This window comes from Microcebus murinus, chromosome 7 (assembly GCF_040939455.1).
Source record: "Microcebus murinus isolate Inina chromosome 7, M.murinus_Inina_mat1.0, whole genome shotgun sequence".
Lineage (NCBI taxonomy): Eukaryota > Metazoa > Chordata > Mammalia > Primates > Cheirogaleidae > Microcebus > Microcebus murinus.
Genome location: NC_134110.1, coordinates 4,223,312 through 4,240,821, shown reverse-complemented (window position 1 = coordinate 4,240,821; position 17,510 = coordinate 4,223,312). Strand labels below are relative to the sequence as shown.

General features: G+C 46.9%; 1 protein-coding gene across 1 annotated transcript; it reads right to left on the bottom strand.

The window, feature by feature from the left end:
• Positions 1–5,989: 5,989 nt before the first annotated feature.
• Positions 5,990–16,975, bottom strand: WDR73 (WD repeat domain 73). The gene is made up of 8 exons (XM_012763262.2): positions 16,908–16,975; positions 16,290–16,357; positions 15,903–15,991; positions 15,268–15,356; positions 14,640–14,704; positions 8,988–9,152; positions 8,298–8,663; positions 5,990–6,978 (listed from the first exon to the last, which is right to left on the bottom strand). The coding sequence occupies exons 1-8, from the start codon at positions 16,949–16,951 to the stop codon at positions 6,743–6,745; spliced, it is 1,122 nt and encodes a 373-aa protein (XP_012618716.2). The 5' UTR covers positions 16,952–16,975; the 3' UTR covers positions 5,990–6,742.
• Between the last annotated feature and the right edge of the window lie 535 nt (positions 16,976–17,510).

The following is a 17,510-nucleotide window of genomic DNA, read 5'->3' as shown; positions in this document are numbered from 1 at the left end:
TTCATTGTTCTATTGGGCGTAATAATATTTCATTATATGGATATGCTGCATTTTGTTCATCCATTCATCAGTTGATGGACAGTTGGCTTGTTTCCGCTTTTTGGCTATTGTGAATAATGCTGCTGTGAACATTCATGTACAGGTTTTTGTGTGGACATATGTTTTTAGTTTTCAGATAAATACCTAGGAGTGGAACTGCTGGGTCATATGGTAGCTCTATGTTTAAACTTTTGAGGAACTGCCAGTGTTGTTTTCCAAAGAGCCTGCATCATTTTACATTCCCAAGGGCAGTGTATTAGGGTTGCAAATTCTCCACATCCTCTTCAACACTTGCTATTGTCTGTTGTTTATTTTAGCCATCCTAGAGTGTATAAAGTCAGGAAGCTAGCTTTTGAATTTAGAATTCTGGACTCCTCAGAGTTCCATGATGGAACATGGTGGTGTGGGAGGGACATTACCTGTCCTCCCTCTTCTCCTCCTTCCTCCTGCTCTGATCTGTGAGAGTCCTTCCATGCAAGTATGTGGACACCCCCTGTGTACACACAAGCTGTCAACATTCCCCACAAACAGCCACCGCCTGGCCACCTTGCAGACCTAGAGTACACACGCCAACTGCGTCTGCCCTTGGGAGGACAGAACTGGAGAAGAGGCTGAGTAGATTCTGGAAACAGGCTCTGGACATTTGGACTGGGAATTTTGAGTCCTGTATGCCTGGAAGATGATCTGGAAGAGGAGTTAGGATTTGTGGGCATACACCCTTGGCCCTGTGGACTTCTGCCCTCATGGTGAAGGGCATGGCCAGAGGAGGGTTGGAGTGGGGCCCTCTAAGGAACCCAGCCTTGGTTTCTACTTTTTAACAATTGTGGTAAAATATGCATAACAAAATTTACTTCAATGGTATTAAGTACATTTGATTATTGTGAAACTATCACCACTACTAACTTCAGAACTTTTTTATCTTCCCAAACTAAAACTCTGTACCCATTAAACATTAACTCCTCATCCTTCCTCTTCAGGCCCTGGCAACCACCATTCTACTTAAATTTGCCTGCTTTAGGTACCTCCTGTAAGTGGAATTCTATGATATTTGTCCTTGTAAGTCTGAATCATTTCCCAAAATCCATTTCTCCCAGGTCTAAGGGTAGCTCTGGGCAGGGAAAACCTGAATCACTTCATTGACTGGTTGAGTTACACTTCATACATCAAATGCATCCAAAATAGCAAACAAGCATATGAAAACACCACCACAGATTTTGAGCATGTGATCACACATCTCTGACTGTTCCAGCAGAAGACCCACATCCCCTCATCCAGAAATTATAATAGCCACCTCACTTATCCATTCATATGTCCCTGTCATGCCATTTAATCCCTTCAGTGACTCCAGGCTCAACTCCTTGGCACAGTACACAGAGCACCATAAATTGGCCACAACCTATTTTCTCCGTTGCATTTCCAGCTCCCTTTGCTCCCCAAGCTGGGGTTACATGTTTCTCACATCTGTCTTTTCATATGCTGTTCTCTCTGTCTGGAGGTAGAATACAACTCAGCACCTCCCCTGATCACACCTGATCTCTGGCCAAGCAGAACATGCGACCCCCTTCCCTCTATGAATGCCCCCCAATTAGTGGGGTCATATTTTATACATCTCTGTCTGTCATATCCTAGCATCCAGCATCGTGCCTGGCACACACGAATGCTTAGCAAGTGCTACTTGAGAGAATCAGATCTATAGCATCACTGCCTCCCACAGCTGTGGGGAACAATGCTTTCCTTCCCAATCTCCAATAACTGGACTCATTCACAATAACCCATCACAGAGACCACAAAGGATGGGGACTGTTCCTGTTGTGCTCATTCATTCAGTCTTAATTGCATGCTCTCTGTCTGTCCACCTGTCTCAGGCTGCTGGTTTTTTCTTACCTGTGTTTTTCTTTCCACATGTACTCTAGTCTCCACAGCCTGTCTCCCTCCACAGACTCTCATTCCTGTTCCCCAGAAACCCAGCCTTACACACGGTGGAGCCGGCCTTGGCATTGACTCCAGCCGTTAAGCCCTCATCCCTGGGAGCCGGCTGGGGCACCTGAGTCAGATGCCCACTCTGGTCCGACCGGCTGTGCCCAGGTGGGACTGGCTAATGCGCCCTTTTAGAGGACTGAGGTGAGTGGGCGGCAGTTCCAAAGCAAGGGGCTTGGGCTGAGCCCCCAGAGACTTGGCCTGTTAGAATATTCTTCACTCCCCTGGACATGCCTCAACATGCCCCTTCCCTAGTGACAGTCTCCTCTACCGTTACGCATTCCATTCTGGAACACATCCTTTTGAGCACACACGTATGAAAAAGCTCCCGAAAACTGGATGACTTACCTTCTCTACGGTGCTACTTGCTGGATGTCTTGCTTCCTTCTCTTTAATCCTCTCCAAATTGCTACATAGTCTTTCTCTTATATTACCTTGAATTTCTGTGAGGCCAAAACAGTTCCTGAAGTTTCTCTCTTTTATGTGCCAGGGAACCTCCTCCCTGAGTGGATTGTGCTGACGTCAATGTGAAGGACCGATCGCCTTTTGTCCCTTGAGGGCTTCTCTGGGGCATCTCCCTAAAATTGCTGAGAGGAACCCAGGAGTTTCTTCTTGTGGATGTGTAGACTCTCAAAGAAGCATTTTGGAAATCTGGAGGTGGGGGAGAATTTGTAGTTGTCACAAAAATCAGGGGTACAACTGGACTACGGTGGCAGGGGCTACATAGATGTGGTGCAATTTTTGAGACAGGCATAAGAAACATCCTGCTGGGCTCACGCGGGGAGGGATTCTCTGTATGGGCAGCATCTGCGTCACCTGGGGACTGATTAAAAATGCAGATTCTTGGGCTCCACCCCAAAACCTGTGGTGGCTTTATCTGTGGCAACTTGGCTAGTGGAACCGCATTCCCCAAAATTCACTTCCTTCTCCGCTTCCAGGCAGAGTAGTCCACCAGAGACATTTTCCGAGCAAGATTTGGCCGCCGGAGGCGAAGAGGCCGCCATGCTGTGCGCGTGCGTGCTGTGCGTGTGCACCTTGGGCATGCGCACTTGTGCCTCACACCCGCCACGTGCAGGCTGCGGCTGCACAGTGCTTCCACGCCGCTCCTAGCCTCGCCGGCTCCCAGGCCAGGGCGTGTTTGGCTCCATGGTGGAGGGTGCTGCTTCCTCAAGATTGGAGACAGCCTGTCCTTGCTCGCCACACTCTGCAGCTATCTCCCCTTCCCAGCTGCCTGCCCAGGGGCCTCGCACTCCAGCCTCAGGTATGAGGCCAACAGCCTGACTGAGGCTGAGCAGCTCCCATGGTTAGGAAAGCGTCCACGCCTGTACTAAGTGTGTGTGTGTCCCAGCCATCTGTTTTTTTTTGTTTTTGTTTTTTCTTTTTCTTTAGCCAGGGTCTTGCTCTGTAGGCTAGAGAGCACTGGTGTCATCATAGCTCACAGCAACCTCAAACTCCTGGGCTCAAGCAATCCATCTGCCTCAGCCTCCCAATTAGCTGGGACTACAGGCATGCACCCACCACGTCTGACTTAACTTTTCTAGTTTTTGTAGAGATGGGGTCTCTCTCACTTGTTCAGGCTGGTCTCAACTCCTGGCCTCAAGTGATCCTTCTGCCTTGGCCTCCCAGAGTGCCTGATTACAGGCGTGAACTACTGCACCTGCTCCAATATCCTTTTTACTGTTACTCCTTGAATATTTTTTCTTTCTTAAATATTGGATAATCAGATTTTATACTTTAAAAATTTAAAATAATTTGCAAATTAACACATAATCATGTACACTATTCTCTTATATTTCTTCTTCTCTAGATCTGTTGTGATATCTTGTTCTAATTTATTCATTTTTTTCCCCTTTTCTTGATTAATTGCAGAAGTCTGAATGTGGTGCCAGTCATTTGCCTATTTGTCTTCGGGTCCTTTCCAGGTCCTTTCCCTGCTCTGGTCTGCATTGCACGGTGCTGACTCCTGCTCACTGCATTGCCCAGGCTCCCTTGTCAGTGACCTCCAAGTAGACTTGGCCAATGGCACTGGCAGGATATTGGAGGGTGGAAGGAGAGAAACCAGGGGATTTCTCCTCCTTCTCTGTACTTCCTGCAGTCCTCAGCTGTCTCCTCTGCAGTTACAGCATCTTCTTGGCAGCCCCTGCCCCAGGATCCCAGCTGTAGCCAGGCGGGATAACTGTACTCAGCTCTGCCAGGAGGCCCCACTCTGGTCACAGTCACCCACCACCTATTTTTGTCCCTCTGTGACAACTTCCTGCAGTTGCTCATCTGTGGGTGCCCCACCTCTTGTTTCCTCTTTCAGAGATCTCATAACTAAATTCCCTCAACTGAACTACCTGGTATGGGTTCAATCTTCTTGGCCAGAACATGACTAATATACATCTTATCAATATTTTTCAGCAAAGCAGCTTTTAAATCCATGCATCAATTCTACTATTTTCTAAATTACTTTTCTGCTTTTACTTGCTGAAATAGTTTAGCTTAGTAAGAGGCATGTGGCTAATCCAGCTGGGGGAAGCCCTGCTTTGTATCATTTGCCAACTTCTGAGGTGTAAATATTTTCATCATGGCTCATTTCAAGCTACCAATGTGACATACTGAACACAGAGTTGGGAAGAGAGCTACAGAATCGGCTCTCAGGAAAGGAGAAATGATTGAGAAGACTCCAGAAAATGGTAAAGATGATCATGTCTTGAAATTGGAAAATCTAAATTAGACATCTCTAAAATATAACATTATATCAACTTCGTTGTTAAATTAAGTAATCAAAACATTCATTTCATTTAAAAGTTTATGTTAGGTTTTCCTCACTTCAAAATAATTCTCAAGGGCTATGAACTGAATCGTGTCCCCTCAAATTTCTTATGTTTAAGCCTTAATCCCCAATGTGACTGTATTTGGAGACAGGGCCTTAGGAGGTAATTAAAGTTAAATGAGGTCATAAGGGTGGGGTTCTAATCTGATGGGACTGGTGGCTTTATAAGAAGAGTAAGAGGTCTCCATCCCCACCCCACAATCCCAGCACATACAGAGAACAGGTCACATAAGCACAGAGCAAGATGGTGGCACCTACAAACCAAGAGAAGCTTCAGAGTGAAACCTACCTTCCCAGCCTTCAAAACTGTGAGAAATAAATTTGTTTAAGCCACCCAGTCTGTGGCATTTTGTTATGTCAGCCTTAGCTGAGGAATACACCAATCATACCCAAATGATAGCCAAAATATTAGAGCCCATAATGGTTACAGAGTTTCTGTTTGGGATGATAAAAAGGTTTGGAAATAGATAGTGGTAATGGTTGTACAACTTTGTGAATGTAATTAATGCCACTGAATTGCAGACTTAAAAATGGATTAAAATGGTAAGTTTTGTTACGTATATTTTATGGTTTTTAAAAATTAATGTAATATACCAAAAACCATTGAACTGTATACTTTAAATGGGTGAACTGTATGGTATGTGAATTCTATCTAAAGAGAGCACCATGTTTCCCCGAAAATAAGACCTACCCATAAAATAAGCCCTAGCAGGATTTCTAAGCATTTGTGCAATATAAGCCCTACCCAGAAAATAAGACCTAGTGATGAACCTGGCTACGCAGCGCATCTGCACAACCCATGCATTTCGTACAGACCTTCTCATCTGCCCCACGAAAGCTTTATTGCTTGACATGAGAGATTGGGGCCAATGGTTCTAAAGGAAATAGAGTCGCAAGAATTTAGGATGGAATTCGGGGTTTGGAGAGTTATGATGTTCTAGAAGAAGACGACTTAACTATATTTGAATAAATGTAGATTGTACTGTACTTAAAAAAAATAACACATCTCCTAAAAATAAGCCTTAGGGTGTCTTCTTGAGGAAAAATAAATATAAGACCCTATCTTATTTTTGGGGAAACACAGTATTTTTAAACCAATCAAAGGCCAAATTCTGACTAGTAATCAAATCATTTTAAAAGCAAAGCTGCCGAAAATCCTTTAATAAGGCTACAGTGACAATATTTATTTATTCATTCATTCATTCATTTACATAGTCTTGCTCTGTTATCCAGGATAGAGTGCAATGGCATGAACATAGCTCACTACAATCTCACACTCCTGAACTCAAGTGATCCTGTCTCAGTCTCCAAAATAGCTTGTACTACAGGCACTTGCCACCATGCCCAGCTAATTTTTAATTTCTATTTTTAGTTGCCTAGCTAATTTTTTCTATTTTAGTAGAGACGGGGTCTCACTCTTGCTCAGGCTGGTCTTGAACTAAGCTCAAGGGATCCTCCCACCTCAGCCTCCCAGAGTGCTAGGATTATAGGTGTAAGCCATTGCAACTGGCCTCTTATACATTTTTTTATTCTGTAAAAAAGTTCACAAAACATGTTTGCTTTCATTAGCTCTTCTGCTTCTTACTATGGTACAGGGTGGAGAACACAGAGACAAAACACTGGCATTTTACACTTGGGGGAAATGGGGCTCCCAGATCTAATAGTGGCTATCAAATAATTTATTGTGCCACATATTACTTCTGACCCTCCCAACAACCCTGAGAGGTAGTTATCACTACCCTCATTTTACAAATAAGAAAACTGGGGCTAAGAGAGGCTGGTTGACCCGCCTAAGGCCACACAGCTGTAACAGGGACCTGTGGTCACTTGAGTCCTACAACAATCAGTTCCCTTGCTACTACAGCAGCTACTCCTCTTCCTAGAGGCCTGGACAGAAAGATGCTGCTGGTGTCAGTGGGAAGCACGAAGGTCCACCCAGTCCCACACGTGAAGAGAGGCATCACTTGCTGCTGATAACAAAGTCCTTGGTTTGCAGGGGTGCCAGGTGTGGGTGGTGACCAATGGAGCAGTGTCCATGCCGTTTCCATCTAGGAAGATGTGACCTCTGTGCATGAAGAGAGGTTCTGTTCGGTTCCCCATTCTATCCCAAGACGTGACATCATAGACTTGGACTGTTCCATCAAAACCTGAGGAAGAACACAGAAAAGAGAAGATTGACACTGAATTCCTGAAATGACTTTTATTTATTTATTTATTTTTTGAGACAGGGTCTTGTTCTGTTGCTGGCTAGAGTGCAATGATGTCATCACAGCTCATAGCAACCTCAAACTCCTGGGCTCAAGCAATCCTCCTGCCTCAGCCTCCTAAGTAGCTGGGACTACAGGCATGCGCCATGATGCCTGGCTAATTTTTCTATTTTTTGTAGAGTTGAGGTCTTATTATTGCCCAGGCTGGTCTCAAACTCCTGGGCTCAAGTGATCCTCCCACCTTGGACTGCCAAAGTGCTAGGATTAGACGTGAACCACTGCGTCCAACCCTACAATACTTTTTATAATTTGCCCTATGGTACCAAAATAGGATAGAGTACAAGGAATCAAGATACTTAAAGGCCAAGTGGAGGGCATGTAACATCTGCCCTCAATGTTGGCAGCTGACCACTCTGTGTGGCATGTAACCACGAGCATCTGTTGTACACCTAGGCTAATCTTGACACAGATTATACCTTTTAATCCTCACAACTGTATGAAGTGGGTAGTTATTTTCCCCCAGGAAATTGAGGCCTGAGAAACTTTTTCAACTTGCCTCAAATTCTAGTCCCTGCATCTCTGGGCCCTCTCAACAGATGGCCTTGTGCTCTACTGATGGGAGAAACAGAAGCCTTTAGAGGGGCCCATGTCCCTATACAATCTAGCTACATGCACACCCACCCCATCCTGCTGTCTTCCTGTTGCTAAAGAGTCAATCCCTCTGCCCGAGCTTGGTTCTTTTCTTCTGCTTTTTCTTCCTATCCTCCTCTCCTGCTCTCTAATTCTTTCAATCTCTCCTCCTCTCAATGGACCCTCCTCACTGGCTTACCAGATGTCTTCATTAAATACCCCATGTAATTAGAGACCACCAGACCGGACGCAGGAGCCTGCTGAACCAGCTGGCCTGCTACAGTGTGAAAAGCAAGTAGGCTGAGAAGCACCCCTGAGATCCTGCCGCCTCTTCTTCCTGGTACAGCCCCACTGCTGTCCCAGCATCTTACTATCTGCAGGCCTCTCAGCTGACCCTAGACCTGAATCCCTGTAGGCTAAGAGAGGCCCCCTGCCAATGTGTGGAAGTTGAGTCGCCAGGGTGGGGAAGGGCCTGTCACTGAAGCACCCGGAGAGTTAACTTCTCTGGGGGCAGCTTTAACTTCTGGAGCCAGATTTATTATGGGGCTGCAGGCTCCTTCCTGAACACTCAATTAGTCCCCTAGAAGAGAAAGATCAAATAACAGACATAAAATCCTGCTCGGCAGTACCTGAAATGGCCAAACAATTGTCCAGGCCTGGGGCCCAAGTCACTCGCAGCAGCTCTGGGTTAGGGCTAGGTGTGGACACTGGGCACTGGACCGAGCTCACAGGGTGGCAAAGATCCCGGGTGTCCAGGAGGCAGAGCTGCCCATCCGAGCCAAGGCTGGCAATGCGGGCCCCAGGGCCCTGCCCCCTGCCCCCAACTTCTGCACACCATCTCAGTGCGCCGGGCTTGGGGCTGGGGCTGCGAGTCTCCAGTGGTGCCCACTTCTGGCGGGTGTCAACAAGCCCCAGCCGGCCTGAGGCGCAGCAGAAGGCAAAAGTGTCTGCATCCAGGACCTGCAGGCTACTCAGTTCTTCACTGTCACTGACACCTAGAAGACCAAGGGCAAAGGACAAAAGCGGCGGAGTCACATGGATCTGGCAACTTGGCAGGGCTGGCTGGCCACAAGGCCCTTCCCACCAGTCTCAAGCAGAATGAATCCCATCTCCCCTCCCACTCATCGTGCCATTGTCCACTCAGCTGGGCAGGTGCTGGTCCCTGGGACTGCCTCACCCCACCCCAGCCCAGAGCTCTTTGAGGCCAGGGTTTGCCTCTTATTCATCTTGTCTCCCCAACATCTGGCACAGAGGGCTGAACTATCATCAGTGTGGCAGAGCTGGGCTGGGCGGCGCCGGTACGGGGTAAGCGGCTGTACCTGAGGTGTACGTGGTCTTTCGGGATTCCAGATCCACAACCTGTAGACTGCTGAGCCGCACCCCATGGAGGACTCCAGGTGCCACCGAGGAGAAGATGGCCACTCTAGGCCAGAGACTCTTCTCTTTCTCATGTACATCAATGGTACTGACAGCTTTAATGACATCTGAGGGAAAAGGGAAAGAGGCTAAAATCCAGAATGTTAATGCAGGTTTAAAACCTTGTACAGTGAAGGCCGGCCAGCGGTCTTCCCCTATACATTCAGAAGGCCAAGGAAGAAGGGGAGTTGCCAGTTGCCAAGAGAGGATGTTGAGACATAAACACTCTGGGTTATGTTGACATTTTTGAAACTGTCAGAAGCACTTTAATTTCTCTTTATAATTTGTCTTATGAACTGATTTTGCAAATGGGAAAAAATGAATCATAGCAGTCATCTCAAACCCCTACACTGAATGGAACAATGACATACTTGGCCTTGAGTTGAATTTGAGTTTTTTTGGTCTCAGCCCCTGGTTAGCAGATAGGTTCTAGTCTCTGTATTCTACTTTGAGGGTTCTCTTAATAGACAACCATCCATAACAGTTCAGAGGAAGCTGTTTGCTGTACAAACTACTTAAAAGGAAATTCATATTTTCTATTTTACATTTTCTTGTTCCAAGAGGGGACTCACTAGTTGGTTTCCACATTCTCTGAAGAAAATGGAGATCTGTATATATTTTCCATTCTAAAGGAAAGGTGTAAGTCAGATGAGGAAGGAATGGATGTGGAAAGGACACAACACACGAATGGCTCATCAAGCAAGTGTGTGGCAGCAAGTTCCCTTGAGATGGTTCCCACACAAGGAGTGCACAGAGAGACAGGTCTGGCTGGGTTAGAACACAGCGGACCCTTGGGTGCTATTCCCAAAGCCCACAGGACTCTCAGTGCACTTAGTCCAGACTTGCTGAACCTAACTGCTCCCACCACAGGAGCTGCAGAGGTTTGGAGCAGACACAACACCTGACCCTCAGGACCAGTCTGTCCCCAGGGAGTGCCAATGAGGCTGCAATGCAAGCCCACCCAGCAGAGCTTGCCTGACTCTTGTGGGGCTACACCTGAGTGGCTCATTCTTCCCTTTCCATAGACTCTGGGGAGCCTGGAACAGATTCTCCCAGGGCCTGCTGCTCTGAGCCAGGGACTGGCTCTCAGATGTGATTTGTCCCCCGGTAGGAAGAAGACCTATTTCAAAGATTCAGTGGAAAACAAAGGCTTGAGGGCCTCCTATAATTACAGCAGGAAAGAAATCAGGTCTCCCCTTCTCTAGTCAGTGACAAAATGCCCTCCCCTAGGAAATCCACACCAAATCTAAAAAACCAACCCCCAATTACTACAAAATCAAAGCAAAAGCACAGCAAGGCACCTCCATGAGCTTGGAAGTGAAAGAAAGAAGGTTGTCTCGAAAAATCAGACAAACACAGACTGGGCCAGAGCAGAGGCAGGCAAAGGTAACTTAAGCAGCCAGAAGGGCTTCCAGACTCGCAATACTGAGCAAATGCTATATAACATGTCTATAGGAAAGTGGTGTCCGGGGAGCTGAACCAACAGGCTGATTTTTTTTTTTTTTTTTCTTGAGACAGAGAGAGGGTCTTGCTCTGTTGCCCAGGCTAGAGTGCCATGGCATCAGCCTAGCTCCCAGCAACCTCAAACTTCTGGGCTCAAACGATCCTCTTGCCTCAGCCTCCAGAGTAGCAGAACTACAGGCATGTACTACCACACCCAGCTAATTTTTTCTATTTTTAGTTGCCTGGCTAATTTCTTTCTATTTTTAGTAGAGCTGGGGGTCTCGCTCTTGCTGAGGCTGGGCTTGAACTCCTGACCTCAAGCAATCCTCCTGCCTCAGCCTCCCTGAGTGCTAAGATTACAGGCATGAGCCACTGTGCTCAGCCCCCAGGCTGAACTTTTAAGTGGAAGCAGCAAGTGACATTCAGCTGAGACCCTTAGACACTGTATACATCCAACCCAAAGCTGAGAGAAGAGGCCTCAGGCCCAGCCCCTGGGGCGTGGGCAGCAATGCCTTCACAAGTTTCACACTGTGTGCCTAAGATTTCTTACAGAAGAGCAATTTGGAAACCTCTGAGCTGATTCCTCTTATTCTGGTTACCTTTATCACGCAGCCGTTGATTAGGCTGGCTCTTCTGTAGTCATAAGGACCTGGGACATTCCACTTTTAGTGACATTTATTTTTTCATTATAAACTAACAAAATTGCATTGTGGTTTATACAGCTGTCTTGTGAGTCTGGCAAGAGTGTCTGCCCCTATAAACAAATTCCATTTGTTCTAGATGTGTTGACAAAATCAGATTTTTGAGACACTAAGGCTGTGGGTTCATTCCTGGACCTTGGAAAAATCACCAAGATAACACTATGTGTTTAGGCCACTAGGAAAATAGTTGGCCAGTCTCCCCTTAGCTCTGGGATATTCTGCACTACTATCTAGAAGAAGGTGACTCTATCTGACTTTCTTTTTTTTTTTTCTTTTTTTCTTTTTTTAGAGATAGAGTCTCACTTTGTTGCCCAGGCTAGAGTGAGTGCCGTGGCATCAGCCTAGCTCACAGCAACCTCAATCTCCTGGGCTCAAGTGATCCTACTGCCTCAGCCTCCCGAGTAGCTGGGACTACAGGCATGTGCCACCATGCCCGGCTAATTTTTTGTATGTATATTTTTAGTTGATCAATTAATTTCTTTCTATTTTTAGTAGAAACGGGGTCTCACTCTTGCTCAGGCTGGTTTCGAACTCCTTAGCAATCTGCCTACCTCAGCCTCCCAGAGTGCTAGGATTACAGGTGTGAGCCACCACGCCTGGCCTCTATCTGACTTTCTATACCCAGATGAGCGTCAAAGAAAAGCCTCCTTGGACCATTAGCTCCTCCAGGCCTGAGGCTACAGATTCTACGTGACACCCAGTCCCCATGTGCTGTAGGAACCAAAGGAACCCCAAACAGTTAGTAAGATTCTTCCCCCTCTCATCTTTAAACCACTGCTGCCCTCCCTACTCAGCCTGTTTTTGAATAAAGATAAAAAACAACTACAAGTTACTGGAGTAAGGATAGACAAGCAGGTCAACAGAGCAGAAAGGAGAACGCAGAAATCAATCCTTACATTTATGGTCAATTGCTTTTCAACAAAGGCACCAAGGCAAACCAATGGAGAAGGGGCAGGCTTTTTGACAAACTGTGGTGTGACAACTGGATATCCACATGCAAAAAAGATTAGACTTTTACCTCATACCACACACAAAAATTAACTTAAAATGGATCATAGACTCAAATGTTGGAGCTAAAACAATAAAACTTTTGGAAAAAAATTGGAGGAAATCTATGAGTTAGGCAAAGATTTCTTAGATATAACACCTAAAGTGCAGTCCCTAAGAGGAAAAATTGACAAATTGGACTTCAGCAAAAGTTAAAAGTTTTATGCTTCAAAGGACACCATATTAAGAAGATGAAAAGATAAACAACAGACTGGGAGAAAACATTAACGAAACATATTTAATACAGAATTTGTACCCAGAATGTACAGCTCAATAAAGACAAACAACCCAATCAAAAAATGGGCAAAAGATCTTAGTGGACATTTCAGCAAATATACAAATGGTTAACAAGCACATGAAAAGATGCTCAACATTACTACTCACTAGGGAAATGCAAACGAAAGCCACAGTGATATACAATTTCACATCCATTATAATGGCATTAATAAAAAACACACATGATAACAAACGTTGGTGAGGACATAGAAAAATGAGAACCATTATACATTGCTGGCAGGAATGTAAATGAAGCCATTTTGGAAAAGTCTGAAAGTTTTCTAAAAAATAAAACATAAATTTACCATAGACCTAGTAATTCCATTCCTCAGTGTCTACCCAAGAGAGATTAAAACATGTCCACATAAAGATTTGTAAGCCGGGCGTGGTGGCTCACGCCTGTAATCCTAGCACTTTGGGAGGCTGAGGCGGGCGGATTGCTCAAGGTCAGGAGTTCAAAACCAGCCTGAGCGAGACCCCGTCTCTACCAAAAATAGAAATAAATTAATTGACCAACTAAAAATATATATACAAAAAATTAGCTGGGCATGGTGGCGCATGCCTGTAGTCCCAGCTACTCGGGAGGCTGAGGCAGTAGGATTGCTGAGCCCCGGAGTTTGAGGTTGCTGTGAGCCAGGCTGACGCCATGGCACTCACTCTAGCCTGGGTAACAAAGTGAGACTCTGTCTCAAAAAAAAAAAAAAAAAAAAAAAAAAGATTTGTATACTAACATTCTTAGCAACATTATTCATAATAGCCAAAAATTAGATCCGTCAATTGGTGAGCGGATAGACAAAAATGTGCTACGTCCATACAGTGGAATACTATTCCGTCATAAAAAGGAACAGGCTACGCACACAAGCTATGACATGGATGGACCTCAAAAGCATTATGCTAGGTGAAACGAGCTGGACACAAGAGGCCCAAGAGGCCACATACTGTATGATTCCAGTGATATGAAATGTCCACAAAAGACAAATCTATTATAGACACAGAAAGTAGACTAGTAGTTGCCCAGGGCAGGGTGTGCAAAGGAGTATTCATAGCAAATGGCCTAATGGATCTTACCGGCGTGACAAAAATGTTCTAAAACTGATTTATAGTGATGGCTGCACAACTTGTTTAATTTACTAAAAAGTGACTGAATTGTACACTTGAAATGGGTGGATTATATGACATGTAAAACATACCTCAATAAAACTATAAAAAAATAAACCACCACAACCACAAATGATATAAACAGCTGGATGTTACAGCACAGGAAAAGCGACAAGGAAAACCCACAGTGACCTCAGAAAGCAAATGAGAACAAGAACTGCCTTTCTGCATCAGTGAAGCTTGGGGAGAAGCCAACAGCTGCTGGGCAATTTCTGGGATGTTTCCAAGTAAGGCAGCCAGGGGACTGGAGGCAGAGGGTCACACAACCAAAAGGACAGTTCCAATAGCAGTTGCCTGTGCCTTTGAGGCTCACTTCATGCTACCTAACAACGCTCTGACTGCAGGAGGAATGGAAGAGGCTGGATCAGGCCAGAGGGCTGCATGCTCTGTCACCTGCCTGACAGGGGACCCACAAACGAATTGCTGGAGGGCACACTATTCCCCATGAGGGAATTCCCCTCCAGTCCAGAAAGGGACAGATAACACTTCCTGCTCCTCTCTCTATTCCTGCTGGGAAGCAGAAAGACTTATCTGAGTGGCAGACTGGCCAGCCTAGCCTCTTGCTCACTCACTATTTTCCTTCCCTGGAACTAGCATGCCTGCGAAAAGACCTCCTCACGGCCACCTCCTCCTCCAAGAGGTGAACTCACCTAAGCGGCTCTAGCTCTGCCCTTGGCTCTGCTCCTGCCCATGGGAAAGGCCTGCAATTCTCTGGGCGAACTCAATTCCTGCAGTAGGTCACGAGAAGCTCTATATGTATGTCATGCCATGGTTGCTAATTCATCTCTGCTTGCATTAAAGTAGATACTGCATTTTAATTCCCACCTTACTCTGAATCTACTTCTTAAGTGGCTGCTCAGATTAGGGGATGGGGGTATGTGAGTCACACGGTCCTAGAACCCCAACCCCCACCACATCAAATTCACTCACCACTGTCCTCTGTGACCTGCCACACCTGCAGATAACAACCTGGAAGGCCACTGGTCACCAGCAAGCTATTCAGGATAGATAAAAAATCTTAGTCCAGACATCTTGTCCCTTCCCCTCTCCAGCCCACTCAGCCTGAGACTCTACTCCCCATATCAGGAAATCTTACTGCAGGATCATCAAGACCAGCGCCCTCATTTAACAGATGACAAGCAGGCTCACTCTGCTTTAGGGACAGGCCACGTGTCACGATGATCACCTAGAGAGGGTACCAGTGTGGAGCCTGAACACACAGCTCTAACCCAGAAACTCTCAGCCTCACCCAACTGAGCTATCATCACTCAACTACCCACCATCAGCTCTCACAGACATTAAGAGCATCCTTCTATCCTCTAGCTGTTCCCTGGAGCAACTCCAGTGAACTGTTGGTTACATTAGTCAAAAGGGCTATGGGGGACTGTGAAGCCACAGCAATGGTTCCTTTGTATTCTAAGCCTGTGTGTGCGTATGCACGAGCATGCACTCACACCAGCCATGTGCTGAGAGGTGGGGATAAACACGCAGGATGCCCCTGGGCATTTCCAGCCATCCCACCCTGAATAGAAGGTCTGGGTCACAGAATCCACCATACCTTGTACCTGGTACGTGCTTCAGATCAAAGACAGACCTGTCTGTAAATCCTCCATGGCGCACTTTGAAATCTCTTTCTGGAAATAAGCCCTAAAATACAGGCGGGTGGCCAATCAGATAGAGCCTGCTCTTCATGGGAACATTTCACATGAACTCCAGGTAAGGAGTCAGATCTTGGCCTGGCAGGAGGCCATGGACATCCCTCAGCTGGTGACAGATTCTTTTCCCTGCAGGGCCTTGATATGCTGCTATTTGGAAATGGTGGTCTCAGCTGCCTACATATACAGCTTCCTTTTGTCTCCTGCACATCCCAAACCCTTCTAGCCTTTCACCATAGTACAAGCATTATACTCCAGGCCTTCTTAGAGGAGTCACAGAGGTTTAATAGCTTCATCCCAGAAAGCAGGTATCTACCAGCCAACGAACACACACCCATCTTCCTGTTTCAGAAGCCAAGTGACCTCTGCCGCAGTATATTTGCCAGCATTGATCTCTGTGCACATTTGCCTCCCCCCATCAGACTATAAGGGCAGGCCCTGCGTCTCTCTTTCTAATATCCAGGACATTACCTGGTAGATAATAGGAACTCCACAAATAAAGCTGACACATGTACTCAGCATTTATATTTCAAATTACCTGGTTTTCCTTCACAGAAAGCCTGAGAGGTAATATCAGATGAAGAATCTCATTTTTTTTCAGGTTTTCATAGCCAGCCACAAAGACTCCTGGAAAAAGAACCAGAAGTAGCTGTAACAAATTGTTAGAAAGATTGTAGACCATGGCTGGGCCTATAGACTCCAACCAAATCCCCCAAAGCAAGGATAAATTCCTTCCGCGTTGGTGTGCAGCCTTGTATCAGTGGATGGAAGAGCTTAGTAAGAAGAGAAATGTAAATGCACACAGCATCAAATTGCTACAAGTGACCAAGACCAGAGAAGAGTGGACTGGGTCCCTCTAGGCTGAGTCCCTGAAACCATGAGGAGTGCAATTCCCTCTCCCTTAGGGCCAGGCAGGGCATATCACCTTTGTCATCAATCCATTCAAGGACTCGAGTGGCTCCTGAGAGGTCAAATGCATAGAAATCCTGATACCTGCACGACAGGGACACAAAATATGTCACATGGCGCACAGCACTTTAGAGCTGTCGAAGAACACCCAGATGGCAGCGCATGTACGGTGGTTAGGGCCCAGGCTCACGAGTCAGGCCGACGTGGGACCGATTTTGTTTCCCATTTTCTTGGGTGTCTGGGACCAACCAGTCACGTAATCTCCCTGAGGTTTGGTGCTCACCTGTGGAGCTCCCAGGGTACCCAGATTTCCTAAGGTTGATGTGAGGAATCAATGAGAGAATCCTGTGCTCAGGCCTCAACTCAGAAGACAGCGCAAAATAACTGGCCACTTACGTTACCTTTCGCAAGCGCCGCTCTTACTAGCGCCTCACACAGCTTGCGCACGCAGGCGGGTGCCCTTCCCAGACGTGGGGCCGAGGCCCAGGCGGAGTCCTCCGCATCCGCCCAGCCCGCGGCCACCGCCGGCCCAGCCCACGCCAGGAGTCCCCGCGTGCCGTGGTCCGCACCCGCCCGCCCGCCCGCAGAGCGAGCTCCAGGCCCAGATCCCGACTCCCAACCCCGTACGACTTACAAGCGCAAGGATTCCACCAGCCAGTCCTCCTCCGCGGATTCCATGGCAACCGTCGCTTCCGGTTCTCCACTTCCGCCGTTGCGGGTCCCGGGAAGGCGCGGGCCTCTCGCGAGGGTGGGCGGGGCCTGATCCGGGGGCGGGGCCGAGGCCGATCTGGGGGCGGGGCCGAGCGGAGTCCGAGCGCCGCTGCACCCGCTCCGGGACGGGGTTCTGGGTTCTCTGCGAAAAAGCTCCGGGAAAAGTGACATAAAATCAGGGCTTCTTCGATGTTCGCTCCGAGCGGGGAGCCCGAGGGACCAAATAATGGTCTCCCGTTTTAAGACCAGGTGTTTGCAGCCCAGAGAAGGGCAGTCGGTGCCCTAAGTCCAGATACATCACAGGACCGCCCGGTAAAGTTCGAATTCAGATAAACAATAATTTTTTCAAATGAGTATGTCTATACAATGTTTAGGACATTTTATACGACGAATCTATTATCTGAAATAAGGATTTCAATGGGTGTCCTGTATTTTTATTTGCTAACTTGGGCAACCGTACTCCCGGCCAGAGAGGAGAGTGAGCGGAGGGCAGATCCCAACTCGGCTCTCCGCCCGGTGTGCGCTG